A 26,265-nucleotide genomic window follows, 5' to 3' on the forward strand; every position below is an offset into this window, starting at 1 on the left:
TTGTTCAAATCCAGTTAGTCTAAAAGAATACCTGCCTTGTACACTTCTCCTAACAAAATCAAAGATCTGATTCATGCGAAACGCTTCTCTAACATTGGAGGTTCATGTTTTTGGATAAATTCCTGTCTAGATAAGGCGACATTAAATGGGGAGCAGAGGTGTTTTATTGTAGGTTGGCCTTTCAAGATCCACCAGGAAAAGGGTTGGGGGTCAAGCCCCGGAGGAAACATTGGGCTATTAAATAACAAATTTAGTCTTACTTTTTTTTTTTAAGGGAACCTGTCACCCCGAAAATCGCGGGTGAGGGAAGCCCACCGGCATCAGGGGCTTATCTACAGCCTTCTGTAATGCTGTAGATAAGCCCCCGATGTTACCTGAAAGAGGAGAAAAAGACGTTAGATTATACTCACCCCGCTGCTGGTCCGGTCAGATGGGTGTCTCTGGTCCGCTGCGGCGCCTCCCATCTTCATTCCAAGACGTCCTCTTCTGATCTTCAGCCACGGCTCCGGCACAGGCATACTTTGTCTGCCCTGTTGAGGGCAGAACAAAGTACTGCAGTGCGCAGGCGCCGGGCCTCTCTGACCTTTCCAGCGCCTGCGCACTGCAGTACTTTGTTCTGCCCTCAACAGGGCAGACAAAGTACGCCTGCGCCGGAGCGGTGGCTAAAGATCAGAAGAGGACGTCTTGAAATGAAGATGGGAGGCGCCGCAGCGGACCAGAGACACCCATCCGACCGGACCAGCAGCGGGAACGCCCCTAGGTGAGTATAATCTAACCTCTTTTTCTCCTCTTTCAGGTAACATCGGGGGCTTATCTACAGCATTACAGAATGCTGTAGATAAGCCCCTGATGCCGGTGGGCTTACCTCACCCGCGATTTTTGGGGTGACAGGTTCCCTTTAAGTAAGAGCACGGTGAGGATAGAAAGGAACGCAATATTGAATTATGTGGATAATACAAATCTTGTTTAATGTTTATTCAAAAAGTGATTACAAAAATGAAGAAAAGTTCATAGCACCCAAAAATAAGTATTAGATTATAAAAGAGAAAACAAGCATTCAGTGGTTCTTACATATGATCTTGAAGTTGATGTGGTCCGGGTTGGAGATTCTTAAAGTATGAGAGATCTCCTGAACAAGAGTTAGGTCGGCTTATATACTATTTTGACCCATAGACTTACATTGGTTTCTATTTTTCCTGTCTCAGAACAACATAAGATGTTCTGCCGCTATGTTCATAGCCTCTACCATATTAGAAGAACACTAGTAACTTGCGGAATATGAATATTAGTTTTTTGTACATTACCTCATTTTGAAATGCTTAAGCATATAGCCTATGACCTTTAAGAACCATTTACTATCTCCAAATAGCCACATATTGACAGTTCTGACAAAAGCCCTATAGTTCTGACAAACAGAGAACAGATGTATTGGCCAAAATCCTCAGAATAACTAATTCCATCAATATACAGAGTATCTATTTGCTAGTTATAACCTGCATATGTTACGTAATCTACATTTTATTATTATTGAAATACTAATATTTTACAGTGGCTTACCCTCCTTCTGGAGTGTGTCAATGACTGCCTTCTAGACATCTGTCCAGTCAGCAGTCTTCCTCATGATTGTGGAGCCTACTGAACCAGACTAAGGGACCTTTTTTAAATGTTTAGGAAGCCACTGCAGGTGTTTTTATTCTAATTTACTGACATAATAACTTTTGGGTTTTCATTGGCTGTAGGATATAGTCATCAACAGAAATAAACGCTTGAGATAGATCACTCTGTAATGACTAATATAAGAGTTTCATTTTTTGCATTGAAGAACTGAAATAAATTAACTTATTGATAATATTCTAATTTAGTTAGAAGCACTTGTATGTGACTATGTAAAAACAATTAAGAACGTAAAAAAAAAGCTTCTCCCCTGTGTGAACTCTTTGGTGGCTAGAAAGAGATGGTTTCTTCACGAAACATTTCCCACATTCTGAAAATTAAAAAGGCTTCTCCCCTGTGTGGGTTTTCTGGTGGCTAACAAGATTCGATTTCTGGTTAAAACATTTCCCACATTCTGAACAGGAAAAATGCTTCTCCCCTGTGTGGGTTTTATGGTGGCTATCAAGATTCACTTTCCTGGTAAAACATTTCCCACATTCTGAACAGGAAAAAGGCTTCTCCCCTGTGTGGGTTTTCTGGTGGCTAACAAGATTCGCTTTACTGGTAAAACATTTCCCACATTCTGAGCAGGAAAAAGGCTTCTCCCCTGTGTGGGTTTTATGGTGGCTATCAAGACTCGCTTTACTGGTAAAACATTTCCCACATTCTGAACAGGAAAAAGGCTTCTCCCCTGTGTGGGTTTTCTGGTGGCTAACAAGATGTGATTTCTGGTTAAAACATTTCCCACATTCTGAACAGGAAAAAGGCTTCTCCCCTGTGTGGGTTTTATGGTGGCTAACAAGACTCGCTTTGTGGTTAAAACATTTCCCACATTCTGAACAGGAAAAAGGTTTCTCCCCTGTGTGGGTTTTATGGTGGCTAACAAGACTCGCTTTCTGGTTAAAACATTTCCCACATTCTGAACAGGAAAAAGGCTTCTCCCCTGTGTGAGATCTATGATGTCTGACAAGAAATGATTTAGCTAGAAAACATTTCCCACATTCTGAACAAGAAAAAGGCTTATCCCCTCTGTGGGTTTTCTTGTGGCTAACAAGATTCGCTTTGTGGTTAAAACATTTCCCACATTCTGAACAGGAAAAAGGCTTCTCCCCTGTATGAGATCTATGATGTCTGACAAGAAATGATTTAGCTAGAAAACATTTCCCACATTCTGAACAGGAAAAAGGCTTCTCCCCTCTGTGGGTTTTCTGGTGGCTAACAAGATTCGCTTTGTGGTTAAAACATTTCCCACATTCTGAACAGGAAAAATGCTTCTCTCCTGTGTGGGTTCTTTGGTGGATAACAAGCTGGTCTTTTCGAATAAAACATTTCCCACATTCTGAACAGGAAAAAGGCTTCTCACCTGTGTGAGTTCTTTGGTGGGTAACAAGATGCTCTTTTCGAATAAAACATTTCCCACATTCTGAACAGGAAAAAGGCTTCTCTCCTGTGTGAGTTCTTTGGTGGGTAACAAGCTGCGCTTTCCGAATAAAACATTTCCCACATTCTGAACATGAAAATGGCTTCTTCCCTGTGTGAATGCTCTGGTGACTGACAAAATCTGATTTCTGGTTAAAACATCTCCCACACTTGGAACAAGAAAATCTGTTGTCTGCTTTGTGAAGTTTTTGTTGTTTGAGAAATGACTTTTCTAGGGAAAAACTATTTCCATATTCTGAAAATGAAAATGTCTTCATTGCTTTAGAAGCAGTTCGATTTTTAATGCTTATTTTGTGACTTTGATTTTCATTAGTACTAGGCAATGAATCAGAAGACAGGACCTGTTCCAAATGATCAGATGACAGATCTTTGCTGTGAAGGGATGATGGTATATTTGGAGTAATGGCATTCACTTCAATTGTATCCTGTGGGATCTCAAGATTATCTGATTTAAACATTGAAGATGTCAGCTGTCCTGCTGATCTCCTGGTACGGTCATCTGCCAAGAATAAAACCAATTATTATTTTAGAATAAAATATCCTTGAATTCTATATTTTTGAACATTTCTTCTTAAACGGTCTGTAAAAATGGTAAGTTATGCAAAATTATTAAATTATTCACCAAGACAATGACAGTTTACAGATTACAGACTGTGCTTAAAACCACATTAACCATCCATGCTTTTGGCATCACTATAGTGAGAAGAAACCACTTATTTTACGGCATGTGTATCTCCTGGAGCACAATCTGGGCACTATGTGTTGGGTAATAACTTGGGAAATTTGCAATTTTCACTCTCCAACATCCACTGCGCATGCTAATATCCTGAATAGGGTTGAGCGAAACGGATCGTTCATTTTCAAAAGTCGCCGACTTTTGGCAAAGTCGGGTTTCATGAAACCCGACCCGATCCCAGTGTGGGGTCGGCCATGCGGTACGCGACTTTCGCGCCAAAGTCGCGTTTCAATGACGCGACAAGCGCCATTTCTCAGCCAATGAAGGTGGACGCAGAGTGTGGGCAGCGTGATGACATAGGTCCTGGTCCCCACCATCTTACAGAAGGGCATTGCAGTGATTGGCTTGCTGTCTGCGGCGTCACAGGGGCTATAAAGGGGCGTTCCCGCCGACCGCCATCTTACTGCTGCTGATCTGAGCATAGGGAGAGGTTGCTGCCGCTTCGTCAGAAGCAGGGATAGCGTTAGGCAGGGTCCATTAACCCCCAAACCGCTTGTGCTGTAGCGATATCCACTGTCCAACACCACCTTTTGTTTGTAGGGACAGTGGAAGCTACATTTTTTTTCCTCAGCGCTGTAGCTCATTGGGCTGCCCTAGAAGGCTCCCTGATAGCTGCATTGCTGTGTGTACGCCGCTGTGCAAACCAACTGCTTTTTTCAAAGCACAAATCCTGTAGTTCCTTCCTTTCTGCACAGCTATCTTGTTTGTTTGTCCACACTTTTGATTTACTTTGTGCAGCAGTCCACTCCTTGTTATTGCTGCCTGCCATACCTGGCTGAGATTACTGCAGGAAGATAGTAATTGTAGGACAGTCCCAGTTTTTTTTTTTTTTTTTTAATTCTCCCTGAAAAAAAATAAATAGTGGGAGATTAATCTTGGCATTTGTGCTCGAGTGCCAGTCGTGTGTGCCATCTCTCTCCAATTGTGGGGCACAGAAAGCCTAGTGTCTATAATCCTTTTTTTTTTTTAATTCTCCCCCCCAAAAAATAGTGGGAGATTAAGATTGGCATTTCTACTAGAGTGCCAGTCCTGTGTGTGCCATCTCTCTCCAATTTTGGGGCACAGAAAGCCTAGTGTTTTTTTTTATTTTATTTTGGTTTTTAAATTCTCCCTGAAAAAAAAAAAAAATAGTGGGAGATTAATATTGGCATTTGTGCTTCTGTGCCAGTCGTGTGTGCCATCTCTCTCAAATTGTGGGCCACAGAAAGCCTAGTGTCCGCTTTTTTTTTTTTTTTTTTTGGTTTTTAAATTCTCCCAAAAAAAAAAAATTGTGGGAGATTAAGATTGGCATTTCTGCTAGAGTGCCAGTCCTGTGTGTGCCATCTCTCTCCAATTTTGGGGCACAGAAAGCCTAGTGTGTAATACTGGCCCTGATTTCATGGCAATTCTCCCTAACCAAAAAAAGTAGAGGGAGATTAAGATTGGCATTTCTGCTAGAGTGCCAGTCCTGTGTGTGCCACCTCTCTCCAATTTTGGGGCACAGAAAGCCTAGTGTGTAATACTGGCCCTGATTTCTTGGCAATTCTCCCTAACCAAAAAAAAGTAGTGAGAGATTAAGATTGGCATTTCTGCTAGAGTGCCAGTCCTGTGTGTGCCATCTCTCTCCAATTTTGGGGCACAGAAAGCCTAGTGTGTAATACTGGCCCTGATTTCTTGGCAATTCTCCCTAACCAAAAAAAGTAGTGGGAGATTAAGAATGGCATTTCTGCTAGAGTGCCAGTCCTGTGTGTGCCATCTCTCTCCAATTGTGGGCCACAGAAAGCCTAGTGTGTAATACTTGCCCTGATTTCTTGGCAATTCTCCCTAACCAAAAAAAGTAGTGGGAGATTAAGAATGGCATTTCTGCTAGAGTGCCAGTCCTGTGTGTGCCATCTCTCTCAAATTGTGGGCCACAGAAAGCCTAGTGTCTGTTTTTTTTTTTTTTTTTGGTTTTTAAATTCTCCCTGAAAAAAAAAAAAAATAGTGTGAGATTAATATTGGCCTTTGTGATTCTGTGCCAGTTGTGTGTGTGCCATCTCTCTCAAATTGTGGGCCACAGAAAGCCTAGTGTTTTTTTTTTATTTTGGTTTTTAAATTCTCCCTGAAAAAAAAATAAATAGTGGGAGATTAATATTGGCATTTGTGCTTCTGTGCCAGTCGTGTGTGCCATCTCTCTCAAATTGTGGGCCACAGAAAGCCTAGTGTCTGCTTTTTTTTTATTTTGGTTTTTAAATTCTCCCTGAAAAAAAATAAATAGTGGGAGATTAATATTGGCTTTTGTGATTCTGTGCCAGTCGTGTGTGTGCCATCTCTCTCAAATTGTGGGCCACAGAAAGCCTAGTGTATTTTATTTTTTTATTTTGGTTTTTAAATTCTCCCTGAAAAAAAAATAAATTGTGGGAGATTAATATTGGCCTTTGTGCTTCTGTGCCAGTCGTGTGTGCCATCTCTCTCAAATTGTGGGCCACAGAAAGCCTAGTGTCTGTTTTTGGTTATTTTGGTTTTTGTTTCTCCGTGAAAAAAAATAAATAGTGGGAGATTAATATTGGCATTTGTGCTTGAGTGACAGTCCTGCGTGTGTGGCATCTCTCTCATTTTGTGCCACAGAAAACCGAGTGTGTAACATTGTGCCTGATTTTCCTTGCAGTCTCACCCACCTATAAAGGGATATCTAAATCCTACAGAAGTTTGAGTTCACCTTGTAAGTTGTTTTACAGTAACAAATACCGTTACTTTGGTTACGTTTTTAAAACAATGAGGAAGTCTGGTGGAAGAGGTCGTGGCCGTGGGCGTTCATTGCCAGCTGGTAATGATGGTAGTGGTGGTGGAGCATCAGGTGGTCGTGGGAAAAACAATATAGCACCTAAGTCTCGAGCTGTGGAGCCAGGTTCGTCATCTGGCTACACAAGGCCTCGAACGCTCCCTTTTCTGGGAGTAGGAAAACCGCTTTTAAAGTCGGAGCAGCAAGAGTAAGTTTTGGCTTTCCTTGCTGACTCAGCCTCTAGCTCTTTTGCCTCCTCTTCTGAAACTGGTAAATGTAAAAGCAGCGCGTTGTTAGTGGATGTTCACGCTCAGGGACAAGTCGCTCCATTGTCCTGTTCAGCAAAAACAACAACAGAGAAGGATGCGTCAGGCGACACAACGGGTTACTCCATGGAGCTCTTTACACATACCGTTCCTGGGTTAGAAAGTGAAACAGTTAACAGGCCATGCCCATTACAAGTTGAATCGGACATGGAGTGCACAGATGCACAGCCACAGCCAGATTACTATGCTGTTCCTTTGACTCAGACCACAACATTGCCCTCGCAGTGTACTGATCCAGAATCAGACCCTGATGAGACTATGGTGCCCCGTCATGAACGCTATGCCACCGGCTTACACGGTGACACAGACGAAGTTGCACACGAGATAGAAGAGGAGGTCATAGATGACCCAGTTGTTGACCCTGATTGGCAGCCATTGGGGGAACAGGGTGCAGGCGGCAGTAGTTCTGAAGCGGAGGAGGAGGGGCCGCAGCAGGCATCAACATCGCAACAGGTTCCATCTGCCGGGCCCGTATCTGGCCCAAAACGCGTGGCAAAGCCAATACCTGTTGGAGGACAGCGTGGCCATCCGGTTAAAGCTCAGTCTGCAATGCCTGAAAAGGTATCCGATGCTAGAAAGAGTGCAGTCTGGCATTTTTTTAAACAACATCCAATTGATCAGTGCAAAGTCATCTGTCAAAAATGTTCAACTACCATAAGCAGAGGTCAGAATCTGAAAAGTATAAATACAAGTTGCATGCATAGACATTTAACCACCATGCATTTGCAAGCCTGGACTAACTTCCAAACGTCCCTTAAGGTTGTAGCACCCTCGGCCAATGAAGCTAGTCAGCAACACTACATCCCTTCCGTCACTGTAAGGCCACCATTTTCCGCACCACCTGCAGTATCTGTGCAGGTTTCGTTGCCAGGCCAAAGCAGTCAGGGTCAGGGAATCAGCAGTTTCTTAGTTGGAAACACTGCATGTAGGGCAGCGGCAAGAATACCGTCTCCAACCGTCTCTCAGTCTGCCATGTCCACCAGCACCCCCGCTAGTTGCACGATCTCCAGCTCTCCAGTCCAGCTCACCCTACATGAGACTCTCGCTAGAAAAAGGAAGTACTTAGCCTCGCATCCGCATACACAGGGTTTGACATAGCTAGACTAATCTCGTTAGAGATGATGCCCTACCGGTTAGTTGAAAGCGAAGCTTTCAAAGCCCTGATGGACTACGCTGTACCACGCTACGAGCTACCCAGTCGACACTTCTTTTCGAGAAAAGCCATCCCAGCCCTCCACCAGCATGTTAAAGAGCGCATCGTCCATGCACTCAGGCAATCTGTGAGTACAAAGGTGCACCTCACAACAGATGCATGGACCAGTAGGCATGGCCAGGGACGTTACGTGTCCATCACGGCACACTGGGTGAATGTAGTGGATGCAGGGTTCACAGGGGACAGCAATTTTGGGACAGTTCTGCCTAGCCCACGGTCTAGGAAACAGTTGGCTGTAGCCGTTCGCACCCCCTCCTCCTCCTCCTCGTCCTCCTGCAGAAGCGAGAGCTTGTCCACAGACTGCAGTCGCACAACCACTCCATCCGCAGCTGCCACTGTTGCACACCATGTGTCCCATTATGGGGCAGCTACTGGCAAGCGTCAGCAGGCTGTATTGGCTATGAAGTGTTTGGGCGACAACAGACACACCGCGGAAGTTCTGTCCGAGTTCTTGCAGAAAGAAACGCAGTCGTGGCTGGGCACTGTAGATCTTGAGGCAGGCAAGGTAGTGAGTGATAACGGAAGGAATTTCATGGCTGCCATCTCCCTTTCCCAACTGAAACACATTCCTTGCCTGGCTCACACCTTAAACCTGGTGGTGCAGTGCTTCCTGAAAAGTTATCCGGGGTTATCCGACCTGCTCCTCAAAGTGCGCGGACTTTGCTCGCATATCCGCCGTTCGCCCGTACACTCCAGCCATATGCAGATCTATCAGCGGTCTTTGAACCTTCCCCAGCATCGCCTAATCATCGACGTTGCAACAAGGTGGAACTCAACACTGCACATGCTTCAGAGACTGTGCGAACAGAGGCGTGCTGTTATGTTTTTGTGGGAGGATACACATACACGGGCAGGCAGTCGGATGGCAGACATGGAGTTGTCAGGTGTGCAGTGGTCGAAGGTACAAGACATGTGTCAAGTCCTTCAGTGTTTTGAGGAAAGCACACGGCTGGTTAGTGCAGACAACGCCATAATAAGCATGAGCATCCCCTAATGCGTCTGCTGATGCAAAGTTTGACGCACATAAAGGAGCAGGCGTCTGCAGCAGAGGAAGAGGAAAGCCTTGATGACAGTCAGCCATTGTCTGGTCAGGGCAGTGTACAGGACGAGGTAGCGGGCGAACAGGAGGAGCAGGAGGATGAGGAGGATGATGGGGATGAGTATTTTTTTTAATGAGGAAGCTTCTCCGGGGCCAATAGCAACTGGTGGCGTTGCAAGGCTGGGTTCAGGTTTTTTTAGGGAGACAAGTGACGTAGATTTGCCTGAAACTGCCCCTCAACCCAGCACAACCGCAGATTTGACAACTGGAACTTTAGCCCACATGGCGGATTATGCCTTAGGTATCCTGAATAGGGACCCACACATTATTAAAATGATGACCAATGACGATTACTGGTTGGCCTGCCTCCTTGATCCTCGCTATAAAGGAAAATTGCTAAATATTATGCCACATGAGAACCTGGAACAAATATTACCAACCAAACAATCAACTCTTGTTGACCGTTTGATTCAGGCATTCCCAGCACACAGCGCCGGTGATCGTTATCACACGAGCTGCAGGGGCAGCAGGCCAGAGGTGTTAGAGGTGCACAAATCAGAAGTGGCGTTGGACAGAGGGGTTTTCTGACCAGGTTGTGGAGTGATTTTGCTATGACCACAGACAGGACAGGTACTGCAGCATCAATTCAAAGTGACAGGAGACAACATTTGTCCAGTATGGTTACTAACTATTTTTCATCCCTTATCGACGTTCTCCCTCAACCGTCATTCCCATTTGATTACTGGGCATCCAAATTAGACACCTGACCAGAATTGGCAGAATATGCATTGCAGGAGCTTGCTTGCCCAGCAGCTAGTGTGCTATCAGGAAGAGTATTCAGTGCTGCTGGTTCAATATTAGCCGAAAAAAGGACTCGTCTGGCTACCCAAAATGTTGATGATCTAACCTTCATTAAAATGAAACACTACTGGATTTCGAATTGTTTTGCCCCACCTTTCCCGGCTGACACCTAGCTTTCCTATGAAAAGGTCTTGCTTGTGGACTGCTCTGACTGACTTTTCCAATCTCGTAATTTGCAGCAGCTGTTTGTCCAGCATACGACATGTTTACACCTCCCTAAATGGCCAAACTCCCCCCACGGGGCCGTGGTCTCGCCACTTGGCGCAAGCACCCGTGAGAGTGCCGTTTGTTTGAAGAGGTGGGTGTGCACGCTTTTGGTCGACGGCACTGCCACTGGGTCCCTCATAGTACAATAAAGTGTTTCTGGCGGTGGTGGTGCGCACCCAACGTCAGACACACCGTTGTAACATGAGGGGCCCTGGGCCTGTACCGCCGGCCACAAGAGAGTTCCCCCCAGCTCAAACAGTTGCAAAATTATCTCTCACAGCTCCACCAATGTTTAGTCTATGCGCTGACATCCTTCAATGCCTGGCACTGACAATACCAATGTGTTGACATGTATGATGCTACTTAAAATAGTCAGGGGCAGTGTCCTATATTTACACCAGTAAATACTTTGCGCCAAATTACTAGGTCTGAAACTAAGCAGAGGAGCCCACCCCTGTACCTAAGTATGCCACCCTTTTGTGTTTTGGTTTTGTTGTATTGTGAGACATTAACATCTATTTATTTTTTGTGAGTACTAACTGTCAGACACTCATTACAATCGGCCTCCGCTGACAACACCAATGCTGCCTGTGTACCCCTGCAAGATAATTCCAAGTGCATAGAGCATACTTTTATTATGTTAGGCCTACTAAGCCTGTCTGCGGTCCCTCCTTCCAATAGTCCTCCACTGACCACACCACTGCTGCCCGTGTACCCCTGGAACCTATTTTAAAGTGCCTACAGCCCACTTTTGTTATGTTAGGCCTACTAAGCCTGTCTGCGGTCCCTCCTTCCACTAGTCCTCCACTGACCACACCACTGCTGCCCGTGTACCCCTGGAACCAATTTTAAAGTGCCTACAGCCCACTTTTGTTATGTTAGGCCTACTAAGCCTGTCTGCGGTCCCTCCTTCCACTAGTCCTCCACTGACCACACCACTGCTGCCCGTGTACCCCTGGAACCTATTTTAAAGTGCCTACAGCCTACTTTTGTTATGTTAGGCCTACTAAGCCTGTCTGCGGTCCCTCCTTCCAATAGTCCTCCACTGACCAGACCACTGCTGCCCGTGTACCCCTGGAACCTATTTTAAAGTGCCTACAGCCCACTTTTGTTATGTTAGGCCTACTAAGCCTGTCTGCGGTCCCTCCTTCCACTAGTCCTCCACTGACCACACCACTGCTGCCCGTGTACCCCTGGAACCTATTTTAAAGTGCCTACAGCCTACTTTTGTTATATTAGGCCTACTAAGCCTGTCTGCGGTCCCTCCTTCCACTAGTCCTCCACTGACCAGACCACTGCTGCCCGTGTACCCCTGGATCCTATTTTAAAGTGCCTACAGCCCACTTTTGTTATGTTAGGCCTAATAAGCCTGTCTGCGGTCCCTCCTTCCACTAGTCCTCCACTGACCACACCACTGCTGCCCGTGTACCCCTGGAACCTATTTTAAAGTGCCTACAGCCTACTTTTGTTATGTTAGGCCTACTAAGCCTGTCTGCGGTCCCTCCTTCCAATAGTCCTCCACTGACCAGACCACTGCTGCCCGTGTACCCCTGGAACCTATTTTAAAGTGCCTACAGCCTACTTTTGTTATGTTAGGCCTACTAAGCCTGTCTGCGGTCCCTCCTTCCACTAGTCCTCCACTGACCAGAGCAATGCTGTCCGTGTACCCCTGGAACCTATTTTAAATTGCATAGAGCATTCTTTTTTTAATTGTAGACGTACTAAGTCTGTCTGCGGTCCATAATTGAAATTGTCCTCCACTGAACAGACCAATGCTACCTGTGTACCCCTGTAACCTTTTTTAAACTGCATTGAGCCAAATTTTGTGTTTAAGGCCTACTACCTGTGTCTGTCTGCGCCACTCAATACAGCTGTCCTCCTCTGATAAAAGCTGAGCGTCAATAGTCTGGTTTTCAGCCTATAGGAATTTGAAAACTGCATTGGGGCTACTACTTCGGTAGGGCCTACTAACGGTGTCTGCCGCTCCAAGGTGTTCTCCAGGTTGCCTCTCCATTGCTTCAATCTTCATGCTCGTCTTAAGTAGTTGTTGAAACAACACTACATTAGGCCTACAAGTTGGGTCTGGGTCGTAGAGACAGTGTCTGCCGCTCCAAGGTGTTCTCCAGGTTGCCTCTCCATAGCTTCAATCTTCATGCTCGTCTTAAGTAGTTGTTGAAACAAGACTACATTAGGCCTACAAGTTGGGTCTGGGTCGTAGAGACGGTGTCTGCCGCTCCAAGGTGTTCTCCAGGTTGCCTCTCCGTAGCTTCAATCTTCATGCTCGTTTTAAGTAGTTGTTAAAACAACACTACATTAGGCCTACAAGTTGGGTCTGGGTCGTAGAGACGGTGTCTGCCGCTCCAAGGTGTTCTCCAGGTTGCCACATAATCGAAGCTGCATAGAGCCTATTTTGTTATTTTACGCCTACTAAGTCTTTCTGCAGTCCCTCCTTCCAATTGTCCTCCACTGAGCACACCAATGCAGACCGTGTACCCATGTAACCTTTTTTAAACCTGCGTCGAGCCAACTTTGTGGTGTAAGGCCTACTTGTAGTGTCTGGCTGCGCCACTCAATACAGCTGTCCTCTTTACAAAAAATGACCAACAATTATCTGGTTTTCAGCCTATCGGAATTTTAAAACTGCAGTGGGCCTACTAGTTGGGTTGGGGCCTTCTATCGGTGTCTGCCGCTCCTTGCTGTTCTCCAGTGAACAAAGCTGTGCTGCCTGTTTACTACTGTTGCCAATTTTGAACTGCATTTAGACTACTTACTGATTTTGGCCTACTCTCTGTCTCAGCCTCTCATTACAGTTGTCCTCCACTGCAATGCCCCCTGGTTAGTCCTGTTACCAATTTTGAACTGCATTTAGCCCACTTTATTCTTTGGGCCCATATCCGTTTCCCCCTCATCCTGCCCATTGCCCAGCCAGTGATAGATGAGTCTGCTGGTACATTGACCCATAACGCAACATTCCCCGTGCACGCTACACTGCAAGATTGTGACTCTGCTGAAAGTCAGGTTCCCCTTCCCGCATACCATACCACCTTACACGGGGACAAAGAGGAAGGTGCAGATGAAGGTGCAGGTTCCTTCATCAGGTGGGGGGAGGAATACTCGTTGGCGACGTCACTGGCACAGGGCCCCTCATAGTACGCAAAAGTGTCACTGCCGGTGGGAGGCGCCCCCGCCATGCAAACACACCGCCGTACTTTGAGGGGCCCTGAGCCAGTGCCAATGCCAACGAGTGGGCCCCCCCTGCTTCCTCAGGATCACAGCACTTGCAAAGTTGAAATACTTACCTCTTCCTGCTCCACTGCCGTGACGTGGTTCACATTTCCTGGGCCCCCTAAATACTTGAACCAGCCCTACCCACCACAACTTTAGCCAAATGACCCCCAATTTCCAATGCCTTACTATTATTATAAGGTAAATTTAGATTGACAAGCTTCAGTAACAAGAATGTATGTTTTTTGCCATTAAAATGGGCACTGTAGGTGTTTTCCTGGCCTCCACTCACTGCCGACTATGCTCCCCCATTGACTTGCATTGGGTTTCGTGTTTCGGTCGATCCCCGACTTTTCGCGATAATCGGCCGATTCCACTCGACTCGACTTTTGAGTCTAAAAAAGTCAAGGTCGCTCAACCCTAATCTGGAAACTGCAGTGCAGTCAAAATAGTCACTATTCCTATAGATTAATTTATTGAGGGTTATAATTTACAAAATGGAGTCACTTTTCATCTGATCTGGTTTTCTGCAATTTTGTCATAATTAGGGATTCTGCAAATGGTGTGCCCATCTCCTCTTGGATCTGCTCCTGCAACGTCTGCTTCGGACACCAGACGCGGCTTACTAATTCTGCAGGCGATGCTGGTAACAGAGGTGGGGTTGGAACCAGAAGCTCTTGGCGGTACAGGCTCTTCCCAGCCACTAAGATTAGCGTGTCTGGCATCTGTAGTACCATCCAGTCTGGCAGTATGGGTGTTTGTGCTATCAGCTGCAGTAATCTGCTCCCTGTTTTAGCCAATTGGAAAGCACCACACCTTTTTAATCAGATAAATTTGTATTAACCATAACAAGATTTACAACAGATCACATGTTCATACTCATTTTATGTTTTACAGTAAATTAACCCCCCATGGAGACCATATCAGGAGCAAACAATATTTTGTCCATAGTTCACAATATCAGAGTTCCCGTTTACCATAAGTTGTACTCTATAATACTATATACTAGTATACCATAAATTAATCCTATCCAACCACGGCTGCAATAATTTATGGAAGAAATCCAGCTTGTCTCTCCTGGTGTAAATACTTATCAAGTTGAATTATGTGGTTCATTTGAGCAATGAATTCGGAGGCTCCTCTCTAACCCAATATTTTGCAATCAGTTTCCTTGCAGCAAATGATAATCTTGCAATTACAATTTTAGCCGTATTGCCAGTTAATATTTCGTCCACATACCCTAATATAGATATCAACGGATCCCTAGGGATAATGTACCCATACACCACTCCAATGAAGTTCAACACTACAATCCAATAGGAGGACAATCTGGGACAATCCCAAAGCAGATGCAATATGTCCGTCTGAGATTGAGAACACCTCGGGCAATCAGAATTGGACTTCGAAAGCACCACACCTTACTACAGCTTGAAGCATATTGCTGGAATCTGCCAGATACAGCCTTGATCTCCTCTAGTTCAGTCCTCTGTGCTCAGCTCCCGGCTTGTGTATTTGTTTGCTGTTGTTACCCCAGCCTGTTTACTGACTACTCCTATGTCTCCTGAGTTAGTATTTTCTCTGGCCTCGTGGTTCTGACACGGTTATCTGTCTATTCTTCTTCCCATCTTACTCCACAGAACAGCAGGTAACACTGTGCTTCAAGCCTAGGGGTCTCTGTGTAAGTCCAAATCCATGTAGAGGGGTTAAAGAAGTTAAAGGGTAATGGGCAAAACTGTGACTATAGACAATAACACATCTACTGAAATGATCAAGCTGAACAATCATCCTCAGGAAAAAAAAAGAGTAGTGGTGAAACTTCTCTGGAGTAATTGGAGTATGGGACTCGGTGGCTCTAAGCAATAAAAACTATCGTAAGGACCAATATTTTCTGTCAGATAAATGTCAAGAAGAAATATTAGACATTTAAATAGAACTTTTTATGATAGTGCAGAGCTGAGGGATCTTAAATTTAGATCTCAGGCATTTGGTAACTGAAACCTTTTTCTAAACACCACCAGGGAGTTACAGACTCAGATAAGTGAGGCAGGCCGATCCCACCACATTCAAACTATCATGCAGAATGAACATGTATCAAAAAAAAAGTTACATCCTCAACAACAACATAGGTATGAGGGGAGAACTCCAACACTAAACCGGAGTTGCACTCATTTATGGTGGACTACTGGAGCTACTATGAGTCCTGACCAGAAGAGTAGAGAAAGTATTAGCGCCCCCATTTCAGGAGAGATTACTGCACAATCCGAATTACCGTACATACTCGAGTATAAGCCTACCCGAGTATAAGCCGAGACCCCTAATTTTGCCACAAAAAACTGGGAAAACTTAATGACTCGAGTATAAGCCTAGTGTGGAAAATGCAGCAGCTACCGGTAAATGTCAAAAATAAAAATAAATACCAATAAAAGAAAAATTAATTGAGACATCAGTAGGTTAAGTGTTTTTGAATATCCATATTGAATCAGGAGCCCCATATAATGCTCCATACAGTTCATGATGGTCCCCATAAGATGCTCCATACAAAATACACCCCATATAATGCTGCACAAATACTGATTATGGCCCCATAAGATGCTCCATACAGTCATTTGCCCCATGTAATGCTCCATAAATGCTGATTATGGCCCCATAAGATGCTCCATACAGTCATTTACCCCATGTAATGGTCCATAAATGCTGATTATTGCCCCATAAGATGCTCTGTTCTGTCTCTGCCAACAAATATTGTTACCCCGATTATCTGTTTGCATAATTGCAGGTTTCTCAGTATGGATATATTCATACCTTTGTTTGTGATGCTTTGGCTCCCTCTAGCGGTCAGAGTTATGTTGGCAGTTCCATTTTCTGTTTTTGGCATTTTCCATTTCTCATTCTCCTCCCCCTTTGCAATGCATTATGGTAGCTCAGCCTCCATTTCCCTCCATTTCCCTTTCACTTCCTTCAGTCTGCTTTCAAGGAAAGACGCTTGTACTTCATCCCCCTTGCGATTGCATTGCCGGTATGTCTTTATGTTTTCTCTAGATAATCCCTGCTCTATATTAGCCTAGCTTAACCAGTTGTACTTCTAGTTCAGTTACTAGCCTTCTAAATGTTATGCATAATGTACATCATGTGTAGTATGTATTTGTTCTATACCATGCACTGATTCTATGTATATCATTGTTCACAGTTTCACCGCATCAATATACCACTACGTTTAATAAAGCACAGACTCAACCACAGTCTCCTTATTGGACCCCGGTATAGCGGTTTAGCTGACTGTATAGCTACGTATGAGCCTGCCTCATCTAGTGAGGACAGAACATGCTCCATACAGTCATTTGCCCCATATGCTGTTGCTGTGATAAAAAAAAAAATCAATCACATACTCACCTTTCGTCGCTCAGGCCCCCGGCACTTTTTATATTCACTTGCTTCTCTTTCCACCGCCGCCAGCCGCCGCTACATTCCCCATCCACTGCACTGACTGCTCAGGCAGAGGGCGGCGCGCACTAATTGCGTCACCGTGCCCTCTGACCTGAGCATCAGTGCAGTGGACGGGGAACGTAGCGGCGGTGGAACGGGGAGCAGGTGAATATCGCGCACTGCTTATACTCATCTGCTCCTGGCGCGGTCCCTGCTTCCCTGACGTCGGCAGCTTCTTCCTGTAGTGAGCGGTCACATGGTACCGCTCATTACAGTAATGAATATGCGGCTCCACCCCTATGGGAGTGGAGTTGGGTCCATATTCATTACTGTAATGAGCAATACCATGTGACCGCTCACTACAGGAAGAAGCTGCCAGCGCTGGGGAACCAGGGACACCGCGCCAGGAGCAGGTGAGTATGCTTAGACAGCTGCCACTCCACCTCTCCTGCCGACCCCTGGGTATGACTCGAGTATAAGCCGTGAGGGGCAAGTTCAGCCTAAAAAAATGGGCTGAAATTCTTGGCTTCTACTCAAGTATATACGGTATTTAGGATTGAAAACATAATGTATTTTATGACATGGAGTGAATCCATGAAACCAGGGCTCGAGCCATGCCAACACATCTTCTGCAGGTGTCAATAAATGTACATTGGGTACAAAAAGTATTCAGACCCCTTTACATTTTTCACTCTTTGTTTCATGGCAGCTATTGCGTAAATTAAAAAAAATTCATTTTTCTCATTAATGTACACTCTGCGCCCCATCTCGACTGAAAACAAAACAGAAATGTAGAAATTTTTGCAAATTTAATCTAAAAGAAAAACTGAAATATCACATGGTCATAAGTATTCAGACGCATTGCTCAGACACTCATATTTAAGTCACATGCTGTCCATTTCCTTGCGATCCTCCTTAAGATGGTTCTACGCCTTCATTGGAAACCAGCTGTGTTTAATTAACCCCCGAAGCCTTTTTCAGTTTTGCGTTTTCGTTTTTCACTCCCCTTTTTCTTAGAAACATAACTTTTTTATTTTTCCATCAATATGGCCATGTGAGGACTTGTTTTTGCGGGACAAGTTGTACTTTTGAATGACACCATTGATTTTACCATGTTGTATACTAGAAAACTGGAAAAAATTCCAAGTGCGGTGAAATTTAAAAAATAAATGTGCAATCTCACTCTTGTTTTTGTTTGGCTTTTTTGCTACGTTCACTAAATGCTGAAACTGACCATCCATTATGATTTTCCAGGTCATTACGAGTTCATAGACACCAAACATGTCTAGGTTCTTTTTTATCTATGTGGTGAAAAAAAAAACAAACAAACAAACTTTGTTAAAAAATAAAAGGTTGGGTGAGCGCTTATTTTTTGCGCACTGAGCTGACGTTTTTAATGATACCATGTTGGTGCAGATACGATCTTTTGATCGCCCGTTATTGCATTTTAATACAATGTCGCAGCAACCAAAAAAACATAATTCTGGTGTTTTGACTTTTTTTCTCGCTATGTCGTTTAGCAAATCAGATTAATCCTTTTTTTTATTGATAGATCAGGCGATTCTGAGCGCAGCAGGGCCAAATATGTGTAGGTTTGATTTTATTTTTATTTTGTATGAGCAAAAGGGTGGGGGGGATTTTAATTTTATATTTTTAAAAACTTTTTTGGTTTTACTTTTGGCATGCTTCAATAGTCTCCATAGGAGACTAGAAGCTGCCACAACCTGATTGGCTCTGCTACATAGAGGCGATATTCAGATCATCTCTATGTAGCTGATTTCCTCACTTGCTATGAGCGCCGACCACTGGGTGGCGCTCACAGGAAGCCGGCACTGATAACCATAGAGGTTTCCAGGAGACCTCAGATTGTCATGCCAACACACCGGTGACCCGCGATCACCTGACGAGTTGTCACTGGTGTGCGTATTTCCTTCGCGATTGCCAGAAGCGAAATTTAAATGCCGCTTCAGAATTTGAAGCGGCATTTAACTGGTTAATAGCCGTGGCTGGATCTCGATTCCACCCGTGGCTATTGCGGGCACATGTCAGCTGTTCAAAACATGATGAAAGATGTGGGCTCACCACCGGAGCCCACATCAAAGGGAGGAAGTCTGACATCGGCGCAGTAGTACGCCCGATGTCAGTAAGGGGTTAAACTGATAGGAATTGATTTGAAAAGGCACACACCTGTCTATATAAGACCTCATAGCTCACAGTGCATGTCAGACCAAATGAGAATCATGAGGTCAAAGGAACTGGCCAAGGAGCTCAGAGACAGAATTGTGGCAAGGCACAGATCTGGCCAAGATTACAAAAGAATTTCTGCAGTACTCAAGGTTCCTAAGAGCACAGTGGCCTCCATAATCCTTAAATGGAAGAAGTTTGGGACCATCAGAAGTCTTCCTAGACCTGGCCATCCGCCAAATTGTGCAATCGTGGGAAAAGAGCCTTGGTGAGAGAGGTAAAGAAGAACCCCAAGATCAGTGTGGCTGAGCTCCACAGATGCAGTAGGCGGATGGGAGAAAGTCAACTATCACTGCAGCCCTCCACCAGTCGGGCCTTTATCGCAGAGTGGCCCGGAAGCCTCTCCTCAGTGCAAGACATATGAAAGCCCGTATAGAGTTTGCTAAAAAAACACATGAAGGACTCTCAGACTATGAGAAATAAGATTCTCTGGTCTGATGAGACAAAGATGGACCTTTTTAGTGAAAATTCAAAGCGGTATGTGTGGAGAAAACCAGGCACTGCTCATCACCTGCCCAATACAATCCCAACATGATGACCGCATCATGTTATGGGGGTGTTTTTCAGCTGCAGGGACAGGATAACTGGTTGTCATTGAAGGAAACATGAATGCGGTCAAGTACTGAGATATCCTGCATGAAAACCACTTTCAGAGTGCTCTGGACCTCAGACTTGGCCGAAGGTTCACCTTCCAACAAGACAATGACACTAAGCACTCAAAGGAGTGGCTTCAGAACAACTCTGTGACCATTCATGACTGGCCCAGCCAGAGCCCTGCCCTAAACCCAATTGAACATCTCTGGAGAGACCTGAAAATGGCTGTCCACCAACGTTCACCATCCAACCTGACGGAACTGGAGAGGATCTGCAAGAAAGAATGGCAGAGGATCCCCAAATCCAGGTGTGAAAAACTTGTTACATCATACCCACGAAGACTCATGGCTGTAATAGCTGTAAAGGTGCTTCTACTCAATACTGACCAAAGGGTCTGAATACTTACAACCATGTGATATTTCATTTTTTCTTTTCTAATAAATTTGCAAAAATCACTACATTCCTGTTTTTTTCAGTCAATATGGGGTGCAGAGTGTACATTAATGAGAAAAAAATGAGCTTTTTTGAATTTACTGTTATTGTACAGAAATTCGCACTTGGCCCTCACTGCACATTTAATGTTGTCAATCATAAAAGCGAAGTTTGGTCAGAAAGACTGGACCTGGTCTTGTAGGGACCATATGAGCACATTCAGCAGCACAGAAGGGAGAGAAGGTAGATTCATCCAATATCAGGGATCTAAAAATGGCCCAAGCGATCCATAACAGGATGACCAGTCAGAGACATAATATTAGGAAAGGTGTAATCTGTCACAGTCTGTTTAGGCATTTCGCTTTAGAATATAAACGAGATCCCACCAGATTAAGACTCAATATATTAGAACAAATATCAGAACGTGTGTCTAATAGGTCCCAAAGACTTGTGAATAAAGAATCCTATTGGATTTTGAAACTATCCACACTTAAACCGGAGGATTTTCCCTGTACTATATTTTTCTTTATATGGATTTTATTGTGCATCCAATATGCATTTTACATCTATTTGTATTGTTTTGTATACGAAGAAAAGTTTTAACAAAAAACTGCACCAAAGGTGCGGTTTAATTAATGAATTAAGCAATTGGATCAGTGACGCCGTTCTGGAGGATATAAAACATCCACAATGTATCATTTGTATATGCCTGATTGCCCTTAACTGGAGATATGGGGATTTATTCACATGCAGGAGTCTGCTACAGACTCAGTCTGCTGCAATTCATCTTTTAACTTCCATCTTTTAAAGGGAACCTGTCACCCCGAAAATCCCGGGTGAGGTAAGCCCACCGGCATCAGGGGCTTATCTACAGCATTCTGTAATGCTGTAGATAAGCCCCCTGATGTAACCTGAAAAGGGAAAAAAAGACGTTATATTATACTCACCCAGGGGCGGTCCCGCTGCTGGTCAGGTCGGATGGGCGTCTCCGGTCCGCTGCGGCGCCTCCTATCTTCTTTCCATGACGTCCTCTTCTGATCTTCAGCCACGGCTCCGGCGCAGGCGTACTTTGCTCTGCCCTGTTGAGGGCAGACAAAGTACTGCAGTGCGCAGGTGCCGGGTCTCTGACCTTTACGGCGCCTGCGCACTGCAGTACTATCCTCTGCCCTCAACAGGGCAGAGCAAAGTACGCCTGCGCCGGAGCCGAGGCTTCATCTCTGTGTTATCCTGGCATCTCTTTGAGTGGTCACTCCAACCCCTCCCTCTCTTTATGACCTCTGCTTAAGTCTCTACATCTGGTCTCCCATACCCATCCACCTCCTCATTCACACCTGATTGCCCTTAACTGGGGATATATTCACATGCAGGAGTCTGCTACAGACTCAGTCTGCTGCAATTCATCTTTTAACTTCCATCTTTTTAATTATGATTCTGAATTAGACTGAATTGGACTGGAATTATTATTATTATTATTTATTTATATAGCACCATTGATTCCATGGTGCTGTACATGAGAAGGGGTTACATACAAGTTACAGATATCACTTACAGTAAACAAACTAACAATGACGGACTGATACAGAGGGGCGAGGACCCTGCCCTTGCGGGCTTACATTCTACAGAATTGACTGGAAGGTAACAGAACACCGACCACTACAATGCTTCGGTTTCTTTTCTCTTTCACCCCCATACTACTTTACTTCTTACAATCTCCTGCAATCCCTCCACCTAGTAAGGAAATAGTCATTTCTTCCTCCATCCTCCCCAGCCATCTCACCTTCTCCTCAGAACTGTTCCTCCACATACAATCCTTTTTCTCCAGACACACACGGCCGCATAATGTCCTATCCTGCTCCCACCTTCTAATATTCTGTCTGCTACTCCTCATCGCTGGTGACATATCCCCAAATCCCGGCCCTCCCCAACTCATCCCCACACTCGTTTCTAACCCCCTGCCACGATCCTCCGCATGTTTTCCCAACCATGACAACCTCATACCCATTCATCCAGCCCCCACTCCCCCGCTCCCACTACTTGGAGCACTATGGAACGCACGCTCCATCTGCAACAAACTGCCATTTATCCATGACCTCTTCATCACCAACAAACTCTCCTTCCTTGGCCTCACCGAAACCTGGCTCACCCCCTCTGACTCGGCCTCTCCAGCTGCGCTCTCCTATGGCGGATTCCACCTCTCTCACACCCCTCGCCCCAGCAACAAACGCGGTGGAAGAGTTGGCTTGCTCCTGTCCGACACCTGCTCCTTCACTCCAATCCCGCTACCACCCTCCGCTTCTCTTCCCTCATTTGAGGTGCACTCTGTCCGCATCTATTCCCCCTCCAACCTCCAGCTGGCTGTCATCTACCGCCCCCCAGAACTAGCCATCTCCACCTTTCTTGACCACTTCCCCACCTGGCTACTTCATTTGCTCTCTGTTGATATCCCCACTATCATCATGGGTGATTTCAATGTCCCCATTGACACTTTCACCTCAGCTGCCTCTAAACTTTTATCACTGACTGCTTCCTTCGGTCTCACTCAATGGTCCTCTGAGGCCACTCACAAAGATGGCCACACGCTGGACCTCATCTTCACCCGCCTCTGCTCCCTTACTAATCTCACTAACACACCCCTCCCCCTGTCTGACCACAACCTACTGACATTCTCGTCCCTCTCCTCTCCTAGTGTGCAGCCCCCACTCCACAAACTCACTCACCCTTGCAGAAATCTCAAACATCTCAACTTACAATCACTCTCGGAGTCCCTTCTCCCTCTCACAGACATACCCTCCCTTCATGACACAGATGCTGCTGCCACTTTTTATAACACCACAATAACAGCAACACTCAATTCGGCCGCCCCGCTCATGCATAGTAAAACTCGTACAATTAACAGGCAGCCCTGGCTGACCAGCCTGACCAAAGAATTGAGACGGGCTTCCAGGATTGCTGAGCGGAGATGGAAGCGATCCCACTCTGCCGACCACTTCACTGCATACAAGCAGTCCCTCGCCAGCTTCAAGTCTGCGCTCACTGCCGCAAAACAAACTTACTTCTCATCTCTCATATCCTCCCTGTCCCACAACCCTAAACAGCTTTTCAACACTTTCAATTCTCTACTCCGTCCCCCCACACCTCCTCCCTCCCCCCTCATTTCTGCTGATGACTTCGCCTCTTTCTTTAAACAGAAGATCAATACGATCAGAGAAAGCTTTGGCCCACAGCACCCACTACCCCTCTTAGCTGCTCAACCCTGCTCCTCAAAAACCAGCTTCTCCACCATGACAGAAGATCAGCTCTCCACCCTCCTGTCAAGATCACACCTCACCACCTGCACGCTTGACCCGCTCCCATCCCACCTCATCCCTAACCTTTCCACGGTCTTCATCCCAACCCTAACGCACCTCTTCAACCTCTCACTCACAACAGGTGTCTTTCCCTCATCCTTCAAGCATGCCAAGATCACACCCATCCTCAAAAAGCCCTCCCTCGACCCATCCTCTGTGTCTAGCTATCGCCCAATATCTCTTCTCCCTTATGCCTCCAAATTGCTGGAGCAACACGTCCATCTTGAACTGTCCTCCCACTTCTCCTCCTGCTCCCTCTTTGATCGGTTACAATCAGGCTTCCGTTCCCATCACTCTACTGAAACTGCCCTAACTAAAGTCACCAATGACCTACTAACTGCCAGGAGCAGGCGACACTACTCTGTCCTCCTTCTCCTGGACCTGTCTTCTGCTTTTGACACTGTAGACCAGAGGTCCCCAACCTTTTTTGCACCAGGGACCGGCTTTAAGCAAGACAAGTTTTCCATGGCCCGGTGGGGTGGGGGTGGGGCAGGGGTGGGGCTCTGGTCATATGGGGGTGGGGTTATGGAGGGGTGGAGCTTAGTGCATACTTATCATGTAATTATGACATTTATAATGAGAATGTGATTCACACATTCACACACACACATTCTCACACACACATTCACACACACACATTCACACACACACACATTCACACACACACACATTCTCGCACACACATTCTCACACACACATTCACACACCCCTCTCACCTCTCCTCGCACTCTACCACAGCATCTCATTGCCTTCCTCTGACACAGCCGGCCGCTGAATGATGACGTCATCCAGCGGCGCGTCTGTGTGAGAGGAAGCAGGAAGACAGATCGCTGGGCAGCGGAGCTGCGGGGATTTCTCCCTGCCCGTCGCAGCCACCCTGCAGGGGCTCCCCTCCACCTCTGCACACGTTGGGAGCCGGCGCTCTGCAGCTTCTCTGTGCCGGCTGTCAGCTTGACAGTCGGCACAGAGAACAGCTGACTCCCTGACCGGGGGCGGCAGAATGCAGCCGCCGGGGGAGACACTGCAGACCGCCGAATGAGGCGGCCCGACTGCGCCCCTCCCTGCCGGCTGCGCCCGGGGCAAATGCCCCGGCTGCCCTCCCCCCCTAGATACGCCACTGGGCGTGTCAGTGAGGAGAGCCTGCCGCCCCACCCCATCAGGAACACACCATGCTGCGCAGGAGGGCTGCGTCACTAAGACCCGCCTGACGCCCCGCCCCGTCCTGCATAATGTTCTCTGCCGGGAGCTGCGAGCTGTCACAGAGCGTGCTCTGACCAGGCGCAGGGCCGCGAAGCTAGCTGTCAGCGGTTGGGGACCTCTGCTGTAGACCACTCCCTTTTGCTACAAATCCTCTCATCTCTTGGCATCACAGACTTGGCCCTTTCCTGGATCTCGTCATATCTGACAGACCGAACATTCAGTGTCTCCCTCCCCCACACCACCTCCTCACTTCGCCCCTTGTCAGTCGGTGTTCCTCAAGGCTCTGTTCTAGGACCCCTACTCTTCTCCATCTACACTTTCGGCTTGGGACAGCTCATAGAATCCCACGGTTTGCAGTACCATCTCTACGCTGATGACACGCAGATCTACCTCTCCGGACCTGACCTCTCCTCCTTACTTACCAAAATCCCGCAATGTCTGTCTGCTATTTCATCCTTCTTTTCTGCTCGCTTTCTACAACTGAACATGGACAAAATAGAATTCATCATCTTTCCCCCATCTCACTCTACCCCTCCACCAGACCTATCCATCAATGTCAATGGCTGCTCACTATCCCCAGTCCCACACGCCCGGTGCCTCGGGGTGATCCTCGACTCTGCCCTCTCTTTCAAGCCACATATCCAAGCCCTTGCCTCCTCCTGTCGTCTCAAATTCAAAAATATTTCCCGGATCCGTGCTTTCCTTGACCGCAACACTGCAAAAACGCTAGTGCATGCCCTTATCATCTCCCGCTTCGACTACTGCAACCTCCTACTCTCTGGACTCCCCTCTAGCACTCTGGCACCACTCCAATCCATCCTACACTCTGCTGCCCGACTAATCCACCTGTCCCCCCGCTATTCCCCAGCCTCTCCCCTGTGTCAAGCCCTTCACTGGCTTCCTATCACCCAGAGACTCCAGTTCAAAACCCTCACACTGACATACAAAGCCATCCACAACCTGTATCCTCCATACATCTGTGACATGGTCTCCCGGTACATACCTACACGCAACCTCCGATCCTCTCAAGACCTCCTTCTCTACTCCCCTCTCATCTCTTCTTCCCATAACCGCATCCAAGACTTCTCCCGTGCTTCCCCCATACTCTGGAACTCTCTACCCCAACACATCAGACTCGCGCCTACCATAGAAACCTTCAAAAAGAACCTGAAGACTCATCTCTTCCGACAAGCCTACAGCCTGCAGTGATCCTCAACCTACTGAACAGCCGCACAGCCAGCTCTTCCCTCTCCTAGTGTATCCTCACCCATCCCCTGCAGACTGTGAGCCCTCGCGGGCAGGGTCCTCCATCCTTATGTACTCGTGTGCCTTGTTATTTGCTCATGTTTAATGTATTTGTCTATATTTGCCCCATATTCCCATGTAAAGCGCCATGGAATAAATGGCGCAATAAAAATGTATAATAATAATAATAATATGCCTGAGGAAGGAGCTGGTTCACATCGGAAATGGGTAGAATATTAAAATGAAAAGTTTGGGGGTTTTTTACGTTCATTTGTTTTGATAGCCAACTTTATGGCTCAGCACTTGGCAGCGCTTTTCAAAGCCCTGATTTTTTCCTTCC

At 46.1% G+C, this 26,265-nt stretch overlaps 1 protein-coding gene across 1 annotated transcript in view; it reads right to left on the reverse strand.

Moving 5' to 3' along the window:
* Positions 1-951: 951 nt before the first annotated feature.
* The window catches only part of LOC138663355 (oocyte zinc finger protein XlCOF6-like), a 53,501-nt gene continuing 28,187 nt past the window's right edge, over positions 952-26,265 (reverse strand). Inside the window, exon 7 of the mRNA XM_069749534.1 lies at positions 952-3,592. Coding sequence (XP_069605635.1) covers positions 1,992-3,592 — 1,601 coding nt within the window. The 3' untranslated portion in view covers positions 952-1,991. The remainder of the gene's footprint in view (positions 3,593-26,265) is intronic.

The sequence above is a fragment of the Ranitomeya imitator genome, chromosome 2 (assembly GCF_032444005.1).
Source record: "Ranitomeya imitator isolate aRanImi1 chromosome 2, aRanImi1.pri, whole genome shotgun sequence".
Classification (NCBI taxonomy): Eukaryota; Metazoa; Chordata; class Amphibia; order Anura; family Dendrobatidae; genus Ranitomeya; species Ranitomeya imitator.